The sequence below is a fragment of the Lacerta agilis genome, chromosome 7 (assembly GCF_009819535.1).
Source record: "Lacerta agilis isolate rLacAgi1 chromosome 7, rLacAgi1.pri, whole genome shotgun sequence".
NCBI lineage: Eukaryota > Metazoa > Chordata > Lepidosauria > Squamata > Lacertidae > Lacerta > Lacerta agilis.
The window spans coordinates 30,036,514-30,052,240 of NC_046318.1; the positions used below are offsets into that span (position 1 = coordinate 30,036,514).

The 15,727-nt window shown below is 44.8% G+C and overlaps 1 protein-coding gene across 1 annotated transcript; it reads left to right on the forward strand.

The window, feature by feature from the left end:
* Positions 1–2,434: 2,434 nt before the first annotated feature.
* Positions 2,435–14,078, forward strand: MRS2 (magnesium transporter MRS2). The gene is made up of 11 exons (XM_033154701.1): positions 2,435–2,863; positions 4,006–4,079; positions 5,241–5,277; positions 6,116–6,228; positions 7,728–7,901; positions 9,412–9,542; positions 10,635–10,751; positions 11,293–11,445; positions 11,718–11,835; positions 12,893–13,006; positions 13,574–14,078. Exons 1-11 carry the CDS (start codon positions 2,659–2,661, stop codon positions 13,682–13,684), a joined length of 1,347 nt encoding a protein of 448 aa, XP_033010592.1. The 5' UTR covers positions 2,435–2,658; the 3' UTR covers positions 13,685–14,078.
* Positions 14,079–15,727: the final 1,649 nt, after the last annotated feature.

Genomic DNA, 15,727 nt, shown 5'->3' on the forward strand with positions numbered 1-15,727 from the left:
CTGTCATTAAAGCTGAAACCCTAAACACACTTACTAGGGAGTAAGCACAGTTAAACATAGAAGGACTTTCTTCTGAGTAAATAGGAGTAAATCTGAAATTTCAGCAGGGTTTACTGGTTTCATTACCATCATCATTCCTTCTAACAGCAAATTTGGGTGCTTAAGAGCTGGCAAGATTGGAACCAAAGGGAGCACTGAGGAAATGAGAGGAAGATATTAGTATGCTCAGATGAATTTCAAGCTATGCAAGAGTAAAAAAAAAAAAGAAATTAAGGTGGGGGGAACCTTCCCAGCCCAAAGTAGCCTAATGACTTGAGGTGTCACAGAATGTTGTGTCATTTGAAAAAAGGGGGGGTTGGGTTGTAAATTGACTTGCTTGAGCATCTTGCAACCTACATTATCCTGTAATGTACAGCTGGCTGGCATCCTGAACAGGGACACTCCTGTTAGTGAGCAAAGACAGTGCAACAGCCAGCCATTTGAATTTAGACGAGAAGTTCACAGCTAGCCTGTGTGAATGACCAAGTATAATGTGCTATGATCTTCCGGTCCTAACGCCAGTAAGATTTGGGCAACTGTGTTCTGTACCAGCCGTATCTTCCAATGGATAAGTGTCCTAAGCCTCTTTGGACACAGCTCACTGTGGAAAGGTGATATGTAAATAAACCCAGTCCATCAAATCAAACTGTTTTCAAAGGCTAGAAATGCTGTCCCCACCCACCAGAGTCTTCCAGCCCCCTTCTCCCTGGTGGCTAGAAAGGCTGCTGTGACAGGATGATTTTGATTGCAAATGGTCAAGAGGGAAATGAAAGGGGGAGAAATAACATGAGCATTCCAAGTCAATCCAGAAAGCTGGGCATCACAAGACAAAAATTTTGCCACGTTAATTAAGATGTACAAAACTGCTTGCCCCCCTGGATTTAAAACAAGTTAAAATTTAAATTTAAACAAGCCCTGGCTTGAACTAGGATCATGAGAACATGGACCAAAGTTGATTAGCCTGTTCAATGATATTTTTCTTGTCTTCATACTGCTGTCTTGTGGATGGAAATGCAGAAAAGAAAATCTCGCAAACAGTTTAATCTTCTCTTTACGCTTTCATGTTGTAAATCTTTTAGAATTCTCCATCTAAAGACCTTTCGCGTGGAAATCCTTTCCTGTTTGAATAGCAGCCACAGCCTACGAACGACCCTGAAATAAATACATTAACCCATGTCTCGGCTTCATGTACAAATCCTACAAATGATTGTTTTCTCCTTTATTTATGTGTTCAGGCAAAGTACAGCCCAGCTCCTCTGTTAAACGCCCTCTTTCTCCTTGAAGACAGAAGGCCTTTTTAAAAAGCAGCTAGTGGGTGCTCAGAGAAGGGACTTCAGCTCTGCAGGAAAGCAAAAGGTCCCAAGGTCAGTCCACGGCATCTCTAGGTATGGCAGTGAAAGACTCCCGCAGTCAGTGCAAGGACAAAATTTGAGGCCGGAGCGGCAATGATCTGACTCTGTGAAATGTAGAGCAGGCAGGGCCAGATTTAGGTTTGATGAGGCCCTAAGCCAGGCTTCCTCAACCTCAGCCCTCTAGATGTTTGTTTTTTGGGGGCCTACAACTCCCATGATCCCTAGCTAGCAGGACCAGTGGTCAGGGATGATGGGAATTGTAGTCTCAAAACATCTGGAGGGCCAAGGTTGAGGATGCCTGCCCTAAGCTACTGAAGGTAATGGAGCCCTTTATATATCCAGCTGTCCTTTGTCAACAACAAATTGTTGCTGTTTTTTGTGTTGAATATATGCAACCAGTCCATGCAGAATGTAGGCACCCTATACATAGAAATCAGCAAACCAGTGATATTTTAGTGAGCAGGCTAGAAGGGGCCCATTACTTACATCCTGGGAGCCTACACAGCACAAAACACTGTTGCTGTATGTAGGTTTTATTTGTTTTTTATCTTATATATTGGAAATGTACATCCAGGTTGTTGTTTTTCCTTTATATTTTTTGGGCCCCCGAAAAGAGTGGGGCCCCAAGCTATAGCTTGTATGTAAATCCGGCACTGAATGCGGCCTGCTTTTCATGCACGTTTTTACACCTGCATTGTACATTAAATGGAAAACGCCCCCAAGTGTTCAAGCGCGCTTACCGTAAACCCATTTGGAATAAAAGAAAAATGAGATATCAGACTATTTCCCTCCCTGTGGAACGCCCTCCCTTCAGACATCAAGGTATCAGAAAAATTACACAACTTGTATAAGACATCTGAAGGCAACCCTGCCTCGGAAGGTTTTTAATGCTTGGATGTTGTTGTTGTTGTTTTAAGATATGCTGTAAGCCGCCCAGAGTGGCTGGGGAAGCTCAGCCAGATGGTTGGAATATAAATATGATGATGATGCAGCATCTCTGGGGCCTGATCCGGAGGCTAGGAGCTTCCCCGCTCCCCCGATTCTGATGCTCACGATCCCCGCATCACACGCCACCCAAAGCCTCCTCCTCTTTGCGACGCATTGGCTCCCTCCCTCCCCCGTCAGTGCAGAAGCTCCGCCTCGGGAGCCCAAACGCCAAGGCCGCTCCTCCCTTCCCACGTGTGCCGCCGGCTGAAGGGAAGCAGCGCCTGCGCGCCCGAGGAGCGTGGAAGTGCCGCCGGGGGCCCGTGTCGGAGCGGCGCCGCTTATGGAGTGCGCCCGTTTGTGGAGCCGGCGGCTTCGGCCCGTCGCGCTGCGCGTGTTCGCCTCGCGGATCTGCTGCTGTAGCAGCCGCCGCTTGTTGCAAAGAGGGCGCGCCGCCAGCTGCCGGCCGGATGTCGCGGCGTGGGCTGCCTGCAGGCCCGGGAAATGCCGGGTCGAGCCGGAGGGCAGGCGGACCTTGCTGCGCGCAAGTAAGTCACGCGCTGCCCCAGGCAGGTTCTCCGTCCTGCCCGGGGATGCATTGCTGGGGCTTTGCGGCTCCAGCTTGTTCGTGGTCCCGCAGGAGGAAGTTCCGGTGCGCCTTGCTCACCAAACGAAGAAGCCCAACCAGGGCTCTTCCTGTCCGAATCGCTTACGCAGCCTTACCAAGCTCAGCTAAAACCTTTTTACGCACGAATGTAGTAGATACTGGAGCTGGCATTCAGCTAAGTTTTGCTCAAGAGTAGGCCCACTGAAACAAATGGACCTACCTTGGTTAATGGTTATTCATTTCAGTGCAGCTACTCTGAATAAAACGGAGACCACTCTGCGTGAGGAAGCGCGCTTGGAGGGATTTGACCTAGAAATCCCTTTGCCCAGTGAAAACGGTCAGCATGGATGGTCATGGGTGTTAACAGGTCTTCGTTTAAATCTTTGCACCGTGACACTTGAGCAGGTACAAGTGACAGAGGAGTTGCAAGTATCCATACTTGAAGCAAGGCCCATTGTGTTTGTGGAGCTGAGTCCCAAGTGTGCTGCAATCCTGTACATGCTTATCTGGCCTTGTGCCCCATTGGAGTTGGTAAGGCTTCATTTCTAAGGCATACAGAGGATTGCACTATAAAAGCACATTTTGCCCCTCCTATAAAACTTACAGCGCAGGTAGGTGTGCGCAAAATGTGGTGCTATACGTTAATGGACCAGCACCCATGGAAAGTGCATTGAAATGTGTGTGAAACACATGTCCATGCACCACACTTCCTGTATATTTGCCTCCATGTTGCATTAGTAAAAAAGTTTTTAGAAGTTGGGAACTTTGTTCTGGTTGACACTCTTAGCCCCAACATCATTTGTTTTTTTTAATTAGTTACCCAGTACAAAAATAAAATAACTTTCCTCGAAACTTGAAGTAATAGCCAACCTAGTTTGTTTATGGAGACCTAGTTTGGCATCAAGAACGTGTTAATCTGTGGTGGTCTTGCAATCTAAAGTTATAAATAATATGCAAATCGTTGATCTTGGCAGGAATGATGAACTGTGACTCATGATCAATGTGGTGCTTGTTGCTGAACGTATACGAGATCAGCAAATATATATAATTTACAACTTGGAACTTCTTTTCACCCTCCTTCAGATGATCTGTCTCGACTCTTTACTACAGACGTGTCTCAAGCCACTTTAGCGAGTGTGGCTCCAGTGTTTTCAGTGGTAAGTGCTTCCTCCAGTTGTTACTATGAGATGCAGGGAAAGTCTGAAGAAGGACGTGAAACATGCCCCCAAAGCGCCAGCTTTTGGGGTGCAGCGTTGGTTAATGGCAGCTGGAAACTAAGGGGAACCTAAAGGAAGAAGACCCCAAGGAGAGACCTGAGAGAGGAACAAGGGGGGGGGAAGCATAATGTAAAGACATTGGAGAGAAAAAAAGTGTATGGGTGGACTGGGGCTGCTAGCCACCCCCACACACCCCAAACACTTACTGGGGACTCAACGTCAATGAATATAACTCAGTTGGTTAGAGCTTGGTGCTGATAATGCCAAGGTTGCAAGTTTGATCCCTGTATGGAATAGGCATCTGTCATGTATGATCCAGTTGAGATTCCTGCATTGCAGGGATTGAAGTAGATGATCCTCAGGTCCTTTCCAACTCTGCAATTCTGTTATTCTATTATAAGCATGTGTGGGATTGCCTTATGGGGAAAAATTGTCACGGAAATAACTGTTCTACCAACAAAGTGAATTGATGCCATTGCCCAGGAGTGATTTGGGCTTGGTTCATTTGTGCATTTTGCTGCTGTTCCCAATTCACTCTTACACATACCTGTTCATCAATTTGTGAAGCATTCTTAACTTGTAAATATCGCCCATCTTCATTAGACTCCACAGTGGTGGCCAGTCTCCCCCTCGTTGTTCAAGGTTGAGGAAAGTGTGCTGCCTTCTAGAAGCACGTGTGCCTTGCAAAAGTGAAAGACGTATTATCATCATTTCTCACCTTAGAACTACTTCACAAATATTTAAAAGGTTGTGTCATGGGGCGGAAACACCATACCCAGGTATGGTGAGTCTGTGGCCCTGCAGCTGATGAAGGGTTCCAACTCCCATCCTTCCTGATAGTTGGCAATGCTGGCTGCTGAAGCTGATGGGAGCTGGAGCTCAGCAGCAGCTGCAAAGTCATAGTTCTGCATACCTAGACAGCATACATCTTGAGATATATGTAAGCAAGGGATGAATTAAGCTGGATATTTAATTCTTTAGAGCAGAAATGCTACCACTAGAAATAGCATGGCCATCTAAATCATATGAATTCTGTACATTTTACCTAGTGTTTTTCTAAGAATGTGGCAATACTGATTTTTCTCTCTTTTTTCTTTCAAGATGAAATTTGATAAAGAAGGTGGTATAAGCTTTTATGGTAGGTGGAATTCTAGTCTTCTCTTTACTTCTGAACTCAACAAAGCCTAGACGTTTTGATGACATGCCGATGCAGCAACGTTGATTGTTTTCTGTTTGGTTGCTGGATGCTAATCCACAAATCATTTCATCTATTTAGAGGCCAGTCCTGTGGCAAGATCTGCCAGGTTGAGCAGCTTAAGACGCAACGGATCTCTGGTTCAGCCCAACCCTGGCTCAGCCAAAGATTCACTGTGGTAACTTGCTCATTCTGGCTCAGCCAGCTGAGGCCAATGTAAGTTCCCCAAAAGAGGTTGGAGCTGGGCCGGTGTGTGTGTGTGTGTGTGTGTGTGTGTGTGTGTGTTTGTTTGTTTGTTTGTGTTTGTGTGTGGAGCTAGTCTGGATCCTGATCCCATTCAGCTTACTCAAATGACCTGGCAACCAGGCATAGAACACTATTTTAAAGGCTTGTTTTCCCTCTGCCAGGCCTAAGCAGAGCAACAGCAGCCCCATGGCTGAACATGGTTTGGATCTTACTGCAGTCACTTAACTTACCCTGGCTTGCTTTACGCCAGCTTCTTGTGCATAGGATTGTTCCCTTGGCACATCTGTTTACCACCTTTTTCAATATACTCAATATGGCTGACCTGGGGTTCGCAGGCAGGATCCCATCCTCCTTTATTTCAACAAGGTGTCTGTGTCATGTGCACTCAGACCATACTCTGGATCCGTTGATTTCTCTGGGTCTTGTGCTAGCTGGAGTGATGCCTTTGAGAAGCTGCTGCTGTGGTCTTTGTTCTCATTTCACATCGTTGTGTTGTTGGTTTTTTTTTTTTTTTTAATAAACTCCTCCTTGGCAGAAAGAAAGAAAACAGAGCTATACCAGGAACTAAGTCTCCAAGCGCGAGATCTACGGTTTCAGCATCAAGTCAGCATATCCCCCAGGAACAACAGGATTATCATGAGAATGGAAGTAAGTGCACTTGAACAATCCATTTTTTTATTTTTTTAAAATAATTTTTATTAAAGATTTTCATGGAATGCAAAAGAACGTGCAATGTCTCTTTTTGTTGTTGTTCAGATTATAAAGTCTTTTCTTGTGTTCAGTGTAAGACATTATGGTAAACTTGCACACTATTTTTTCATTTTTCCAACCTGCTCTATGTGTGGCGTTTCTGCGTCAGTGTCATTTGGGCAGGTTCCTTTTCTAGCCATTTCTTGCTTTACATGGGCAGTGAGAGAAGGTTTTGCGGGGGTGGGGCGAGCAGTTCTGCTTTCAAAAACAATTTTCATAATTTAATTTCCCAGCTGCAAAAAGTGGTACTATATGTACAGCGGACTACAATCTGAAATTCAATGCTCGTCTTTTAAAAAAGGAAAAAAAGAACAGCAGCTAAAAATAGAACCAGAAATGATTAAAAAAGAAAAACAGGTATAGAAAACCTATAAAATTTAAGAATACAGTGGTACCTCGGTTTACGAACTTAATCCGTTCCAGAAGTCCATTCTTAAACCGAAACCGTTCTTAATCCGAGGTGCGCTTTCCCTAATGAAGTCTCCCGCTGCCGGTGCCCTTCCACCGTTCAGCTTCCGTCCTTAGACTGAGGTAAAGTTCGCAAACCGGGACACTCCTTTGGTTTTGCAGAGTTCATAAACCAAATAGTTCGTAAACAGGGCTGTTCTTAAACCGAGGTACAGAACAGCAGCAATAGGAGGAAACCAAACACTAACCAGATATTTAGCTATGCATTTATCTGCCACTATCAGGAAATCAGCAAAAAACAAACCATGAAAAGCCTGCACAAAAATCTAGCTTTTAACCCCCCCCCCCCCGCCCCTCCGGTTTTAACTTAATGATGGAACGAGCTTGGATATGGGTTTAGATTGGCTCCCTGGAGTTCCACAGAGTTTGCGCCAGTGATGTCTTCTTGGGGGCAGTGGGTAAAAAAGAGCCAGTTTGGTGTAGTGGTTAAGAGCGGCAGACTCGTAATCTGGGGAACCGGGTTCGCGTCTGCACTCCTCCACATGCAGCTGCTGGGTGACCTTGGGCTAGTCACACTTCTCTGAAGTCTCTCAGCCCCACTCACCTCACAGAGTGTTTGTTGTGGGGGAGGAAGGGAAAGGAGAATGTTAGCCGCTTTGAGACTCCTTCGGGTAGTAAAAAGCGGGATATCAAATCCAAACTCTTCTTCTTCTTCCGATGGTGGTGCTGTACTTGGGATGGGGCAGTGCAACAGCGGGGTTCGGAGAGCTCCAGGTTGGCAGCAACAACACCTGCGGGGCTGTCACTTTCAACCTGGAGCACCTCAGTCCTCCCTCTGCCCCCTTCTGATGAACTTGCCAGTGTTGGGAGGGTGCCACTGCCCTCCGTACCGCCCCCTCTTGCATGAGCCGCTGCTGGTTGGCACCGTGTAACCGGAAAGTCTGCAAATGTACAAAAGCCCGACTGATTTTATCCTCTGCTTCTTTCAGTTTTTGAAGGCGGTGATTACACCGGAGTATCTCCTAATCCTAGACTATCGCAATTTGAACATGGAAAAATGGCTCTTCCAGGAACTGGCACCTCAGCTAGCCGGCGATGGTCAACTTGTTACATATTCTTTGCCCTTTGAATTCAGAGCTATCGAAGCAATACTACAGTACTGGGTAAGCACCCATGCGTTTACTGTGCTGAGAGTAATAGCTTGCTGTGATCTTGTGCTGAGGGAAGCTGAGTAGGAGCATGGTCTGGCCTGTAAGCTGGCCAGGTGCAGCCCTGATTGACAAGCTTTAAACTCTGGCAGAGGTGGAGGAAAGAAGTCTCCTCTCTATTCCATGTTGGTCTGACGCAGTAGAAATATATAAAAGTATCTGAAGAAGTGTGCATGCAAACGAAAGCTCATACCAAGAACAAACTTAGTTGGTCTCTAAGGTGCTACTGGACAATTTATTTTATTTTTTAAAATATATTCCTCTCTATTCCATTACCCTTACGAGGAGGAGTTTTCACTTCCCTCCAGTTAGCTAGTAGGGCTCCCAGGGCACGCACGAAATGGTGGACACAGCACCTTAGCCAGTGAGTGGCTGACACATTACCTGACCACATGCCTCATCGGCAGCCAAGGGATGGAACTGGCTTATTTTATTAAATAATGAAAGCGGATGCATGTGTTCAAGCTGACTTCCATCATACGCCATTTAAATATGTTGATACTTTGTGCCAGTATGGTTGGTTTTAAAAATAAAATAAAATAAAATTACTCGATTTTGGAAGCTTAAACACATTATCTTCAAATTCAATATATGATTTTCTTACAAAATAAACAAGATGACTTCCCACGCTTACCTCTGTGGTGTTTGTGTTCCCACCCATATTCTGCTGCATTGTATGTCAAGACTATATCTATTACATATTTCCTCTTATTACATTTCCTATCATTCTGAATCGGTTGCTTATAAATTCAAATCCTGCGCACAATTTCATTTGACTACAGTTTTTTTCTCAAATATTCCAAAAAGGGTTTCCGTTCTTCAATAAAAGGTTCGTCATTTTGGTCTTGCACTCTTGCTGCCAGCTTTGCCAGTTCTGCATAGTCCATTGCAGTGGTAGGCAACCTAAGGCCCATGGGCCGGATGCGACCCAATCGCCCTCTCAATCCGGCCCATGGGCGATCTGGGAATCGGCATGTTTTTACATGAGTAGAATGTGTGCTTTTATTTAAAATGCATCTCTGAGTTATTTGTGGGGCACAGGAATTTGTTCATTTCTTTTGCAAAATATAGTCTGGCCCACCACATGGTCTGAGGGACGGTGGACCGGCCCACGGCTGAAAAAGGTTGCTGACCCCTGGTCCATTGGCTTTGCAATCCATTCCTCTTTGTTTGGGACTTTTTCTTCCTTTCAGTGCTGCTCATATAGGATTCTGGCAGCTGTTGTTACATACATAAATAGTTTAATCGTATTCTTTGGGACACTTGTCCCCAATATCCCTAGAAATACTTTGCTACAGTATTTGTGTTTCTGGATTGCTGATTTTGCTGGGAAATGCTCGTCAGCTTCAGGGATTTCAGGAGTGTCTGACTGTGTTGCCTGCTTTGCTGAGCAAGAGTCTTCAATGACCCAAGACATTCTAAAAGGATTGTTTTAATTCTTATGAAGGATCCTGTTGTTATCTAGATCAGCTACCTGCATGGGAGACTTAACAACCTGCAGCCTCAGATTCTTGAGACCCTGGATGCTTTAGTGGACCCTAAGCTTTTATCTGTCGATAGGAGCAAAGTCCATGTCCTATTGCAAAATGGAAAGAGGTAAGAGAGACTTCCTTCCCATTTTTGAATGACCTACTTGCACATTTCTGCAAGATTCAACTATGCAATAGTTGAATCTTGCACAGGCACACTATTGGCCTGGGATGGAGGTGCTCTTAAGTCCCAAATCTGAAATGCTCAGCAGCTACCTTACTTGGAAAACTTACTCTTGCTGCAACAGACTAACATGACAACCTGTCTGGAAATTGCTCCTTCACATGATGATTGTGAAGAAAGGATTGTATAATATGGATAGAGTAGAGAGCCTGTGCTATACCTAGCTGTAGAAGTGAAACCTAATCTGCCTGTAAATCCTTTGTAGAATTGAGACACCATTTGTTTTTTATAAATGAAAATGCTTACAAGATCCTCTTTCCCCCTAAGCAAGTCTGCAAAGTTACCCCATGAAAATGCAAAAGAAATACAAAAAAACCAACCCCCAAATTAACACGATCCTAAAATGAACAGGAAATAAAAAAGCAGCAAGCTGGTATTATTATTATTTTTTTAAAAAAATAACAGTTGCATCAGATTATAAAATGGTCCTTTATGAAAAGACCTGGGGAAGAGAACAGTTTGTTCCTGGTGCATCACTGATGCTAATGTAGGTGTGCACCTCTGGGGCCACCACTGAAAAGACTATTCCTGGTCACCAACTGCTTCACCTCTGAAAGTAGGGGCTCTTGGCGAAGGGCCTTCCACAGATTTTAATGAACTAGCAAGGTTCATATGGGGAAAGGTGTTCTTCAAAATATCCAGTTCCCAAGCCACATAGGGCTTTAAAGCAGATATAAGGAACCTCTAGCCTTCTGGACATAGTTGGACTGCAACACCTATCAGCCCCAAACATCATAGCCAAAGTTTGGGGATTATGGAAGTTGTATCCTAGCAAGAGCTGAAGGTCCACAGGTAGTTCTTCTTGGAGCCTATGCTTTGAGCTGAGAGGTTTCTGTCATGACTGCATCACCCCCAGCTCTGCTACTGACACAGCAAGCTAATATGTACATGCAGATCTCCTGCAAAACGGCACTTGACTCCAGTGTCATCTTGGTGGTAGCGGTTGGTTTTTAATTCTTCCTCCTTTGCTTTTAGCTTGTCAGAGTTAGAAACAGATCTTAAAGTTTTCAAGGAGACACTCTTGGAAATCTTAGACGAGGAAGAAGTGCTGGAAGAACTGTGCCTGTCTAAATGGACAGACCCCCAAGTATTGTAAGTATACATTGGTGTACTTACGTTGGGCAAGATTTTTGTGTTCAAGGACTATATATGGGATTAGCCAAATAAACATTGTGAAAGTTTGGGTATAGGAAGCGGCATTTCCTGCATCTCTGTAAACCGTTTAGATGGGTTTTTCCCCCTAGCATTTCGTTTCAGGAGAGGGCTAGCCGCACAGAATGCTGCTGCTTTTGTAAGAACAGACATTCCAACAAGTGCTATGGTGGTGCCAAGTTGCAAAAAAAATGTTTTGTCAGCAGCCTAGGTGGTATGGCAACTATTGCAATTGTGGACTCAATGTTTCATTTCTTAAAAGTAACTTTACAGCCAGTTATAGGCTATCAGCTGCTTCAAATTGTTGAACAGATACTCTGTATATTATGAGCTTTGGTTTAAATTGCTTTGTATGGGAATTAGGGTGGGAGATAAATGCTGGTCTAGGCTTCCACATGGGAAGGATGCAGCTTGAAGATTTTTGGTATGCTGGCATTTTAGTTATAGCTATTATTATTATTATTATTATTATTATTCACAGTGAGGAGAGTCTGTCTGGAATTGACCATGCGGAGGAGATGGAGCTGCTATTGGAGAATTATTACAGGCAGGCAGAAGATCTTCTCAATGATGCTCGTGAGCTTCGGGTATTGATTGATGATTCTGAAAGCATCATCTTTATCAACTTAGACAGGTTAGCTGCACGTAACATTCTGCTCACTAAAATTTTATATGCGCCTTCTGGAGGGCATTTGAAACTTGAGCTCGGTGGTGTTTATGTTTATGAAGTTTCCTTTCTTATCAAGTAGAATAGATGAGTTGAATTTTACGCCTATAAAATGTGTTTTGTTATTTCAGTAAATCTGAAGTAACTCCCTTCTGTTCTAATCTTGAGTTTCAGATGACAAAGAGGTAGAATCTTATTCGGATCTGCGAAATATTAACTAACCTTTCGCTCCTCTTTAGCCACCGCAATGTGATGATGAGGCTGAACTTACAGCTGACCATGGGTACTTTTTCCCTCTCACTCTTCGGATTGATAGGAGTAGCTTTCGGCATGAACTTGGAATCCTCATTTGAAGAGGTAAGGCACCGTTTTGGGGAAAAAAGGCTTCGTTTTTCTCTTATGAAACCACACACAGTTCCCAGTTCTGATTGTATATAAATCGCATGAGATATACCATTCATTATGGACGTGTGGCTTCTCATCAACATCCATATCGAATAGGAAAGTGAAGCCTTGTACAATAGAACCTCGGCTTACATTACCCTCGGGTAACGTAAACTTTGGTTGCGAAAGCAGCAAACCCGGAAGTATTTTTCCGGGTTTTGCCACATGTGCAGAAGCGTTCTACGTGCCATGAGCATGTGCAGCAGTGCTCTATTGCGCTGCGCGCATGCGCAGAACAGGCACCTCTGGTTGCCGAAACCACGGGATCCGATCAGAGCTCCGGAACGAATCCTGCCCGCAACCGGAAGTACCACTGTAGTCTAGTTTGCCAAGTAGTCAGTATTTTATCTATAGACTACTCGCATCTTTAGGAAACAGTAGGAGATATTTCTCTTTAATTAGGCTTAAAAATCACATTGTTTTAAGAGGGCGCAGTTGTATACTATCCTTATGCATTTTTGCATCACAAAGTGTTTCAGCTTTACAAGTGAGCTTGATCCAATGCATAGCAGACTGAAGGGTTTGCCTGGGGTCTGAAAACACGCAAAAGTTCAGTACAATCTACTGTGACTTATTTTGGGGGTGCTTGTCTAAAGAAACTAACTTCCCATCTCCTTTTCGGCCACCTCCCTCCCCCTTGTTGTTCAGCAAAATCTCTGGCTAGTTTGGGAGCTTCAGCATAGAGGAGAGGAGAGGAACCCCCATTGTGGGGGGACCCCCGCTATGAATTAGGGGACACTACCCATACCCTGCATTAAGCCTTGAATGCAAATTTGCTGATAATTCCAGTTGCCGGGCTGTGCATTAAGGTCTCTTTCCAACTGCCCTCAGTTGGAACAAGTATAATCTTGGGGGATAACTTGCTTTTTCAAAGTGGTGAAAATAAGACAACTTGATAAGGGCTTGAAGAGTTTTGATTTCTGTGAAAGAATGATTTGCATCATTAACTATACATTTCAACTTTACCTAGGACCGCAGAATGTTTTGGCTGGTGACAGGAATTATGTTTCTGGGCAGCGGCCTAATTTGGAGGCGCCTGCTTTCATTTCTTGGGCGACAACTGCAACCTTCAATGCCCCCACCTGTGAGTATGGTCTCCCTGAAAGTTACACTGTGCCACCACCTTCGTCTCTTCCCCAGTTTGCCAGTTTCTCGGAGTCTTCCCTGTGGATGTCTGCAAAGAGGCAGCCAGTGTTCACCTTGAAGTGACTAGAATAGAGCCTGCAGTCAATAAGGGGTAAAATTCCAAGTCTTGATGCCTGGAGAGCCATGGGAATTCCGTCACTTCACTTCTCACAGTGAGGGAACTGCCAGAAGGCCCTCTGTGTTGGATCTCAGCGTCCAGACTGAGTGACAGGGGTGGGGACGCTCCTTCAGGGCCGAAGCCATTTAGGGCTTTAAAGGTCACTTTGAACTGTGCTCAGAAACGTACTAGGAGTCAATGTATGTGGTATTTTGAGACCTGTGTTATATGGTCCCGGCAGCCGCTCCCGGTCACCAGTCTAGCTGCCGCATTCTGAATTAGTTGTAGTTTCCGAGTCACCTTTCAAGGTAACACCACTGAAGTCTTCCTTTAGTAGATTTCAGAGTTCCTTTGTGCTGACCACTGAATTGTTTTCCCATCCTACCTCTTCTTCTTCTTCTTCCACAGATCCCTGCTTTTCTGAAAAGAACACAGCCAGCAAATGGGAAGGTGGAATATAAAAGCGATATTAAAACAGAACCCTTTGGGTCAAGTAAAAGCACACTGACTGACCATTGACCAGACCTCTGTGCTGGTTGATCTGCAATAACTGAACTTTAGACTGTGTTCTCTTGTAATACTCTAGCAGGGATTTATCCTTTGACTCTTAATGACATGCCAAAGATGTGCAGCTGGAACCACCAAAACCTGAAGCTTTGCCGAGAGAAGAGTCCAGTAGACTTTTGTGCACCACGGTAGGAAATCAAAATTCCACATGTCAGCTGGATGAACTGAAGGTGCTGTTCATCTGATGCCTCCTGTGGGAAATTGCGTTTGGTGTAATCTTTACGAAACACAAGAAAATGGATAGTAATAATTTCCTCCCTCCAAAGAATGCAAAATCCAATCCAGAAATCTTACTGTATGTTCTGTAAATGGTGGTTTTCACACTTTTATCACTTCATGGGTAAAGTTTATAGTAGGGGGTCCATGTGGGTCGTTTAACTGGCCCATGGACCCCTGTTGCCCACTCGGGGACCCCCGCCACCCACTCAGTCGGCTCCCATGTGCCGCACTAAACCAGCGCGGAGCACAGTGGGGTCCGCCCTCCGTGACACTGGCCGGCTTCCCATTGGCTGCAGGAAGCTCCTGCAGCCAATGGGAAGCTGCGCATGCCTCCTCCGTGCCGGAAGGAGCACCGGAAATAGTGTTTGCGGGACCGTGCGCACACTCCCACCACGGCGTCTGCGGGACCGTGAACCGGTCCAAGCCACAAAAACTTTGCCGACCCCTGATTTATAGATTAGGGAAAATGTGGCCATCCAAACAGTGTGTTTCCTGTATGTAGAAAGTTATGTTCTAATAAGATGATAGGACGAATTCAAGCGAGAGAAGGCTACCGGTGGCTGGTAGCCATGATGGCTATGCTCTGCCTCCGCAGTTAGAGGCAGCAATGCTTCCGAATACCAGTTGCTGGAAACCACACGAGGGGAGAGTTGTTCTTGTGCTCACGTTCCGCCTGCTGGTTTCCCACAGGCATCTGGTTGGCCACTTTGAGAACAGGATGCTGGAGGTCTTTAAGCGGAGGCTTGACAGCCATCTGTCAGGAATGCTTTGATGGTGTTTCCTGCTTGGCAGGGGGTTGGACTGGATGGCCCTTGTGGTCTCTTCCAACTCTAGGATTCTATGACTAGATGGGCCATTAGCCTGATCTAGCAGGCTTTTCTTATCTTCTTAAAAGTGATTGTGAGGACAGCGTTAAGAAGACGCCTCTTGAAAAATCAAGCTTATCCTCTTGACTACAGTGAAATACCTTATTTTGGCAAGGGCGATGAGACTTTAAAAACACTGGGTTTCCTTGTCCGCTTAGTTGTAACTTAAGTAGATGAAATTCTATTCCCTGGGTATCGTTAAGCTATCGCTACTTGTAGGCTTTTAAGTTGGTGCTTTAATTCAAAATGGTCCCTTTCAAGATGATACAACTTGGTGTATTTTAATTCGTTCAGTTGGCTGACTGTAGAGGGGAAATACACAGGGAAGCAAAGAGGATTTCTTGGGCCCGGTATACTGTATGCACATTGGGCTTCCTGCATCTGCACAACCTGCAATCTAATTGGCAAGAACTGCTGCTTTTGTACATATATTAATGTAGCCTAGCCTACCTCACAGGGCTGTTACTAATTATTTGATAATAAATTATGTCTTACCTACCTTTTACCGTAAGGTCCCAGGGCAGGTTACAGCTATGTAAAATTCATTTTTAAGAACAGTTTAAAAAACAAGTCACAGAGGAATAGGGTGGGTCCTATTGCAGAGATTAAAGGTGGGGAGGGGAGGATAACGCCCACAAACTTGAACTCTTGCGTGGGGAAGCAAGGTCCAAATATATAACGTTGTTCACAGCAGCCTTCTTTAATGCCAGCATTTCAAAGTTCTGCTATTTAAAGTAAAATACCAAAACCAAAATAAAAAGTTTGGCAACCCTGATAAATAATAATAATAATAATAATACTTAAGTTATGCACAGTTTCACAACTTTGGTGTCTGAACTACCAACTCTCAGCCTACTCTGTCTCACAACAGGGCTGTTGTGAAGATAAAAGGGGGAAGACAACAGGCAAC

Excerpts from the sequence above, each read along its gene's own strand:
- MRS2 (XM_033154701.1), top strand. The coding sequence starts at position 2,659 with ATGGAGTGCGCCCGTTTGTGGAGCCGGCGGCTTCGGCCCGTCGCGCTG. Across the intron at positions 7,902-9,411 it reads AAGCAATACTACAGTACTGG|ATCAGCTACCTGCATGGGAG; the intron begins GTAAGCACCCAT and ends GTTGTTATCTAG. Across the intron at positions 9,543-10,634 it reads CTATTGCAAAATGGAAAGAG|CTTGTCAGAGTTAGAAACAG; the intron begins GTAAGAGAGACT and ends CTTTGCTTTTAG.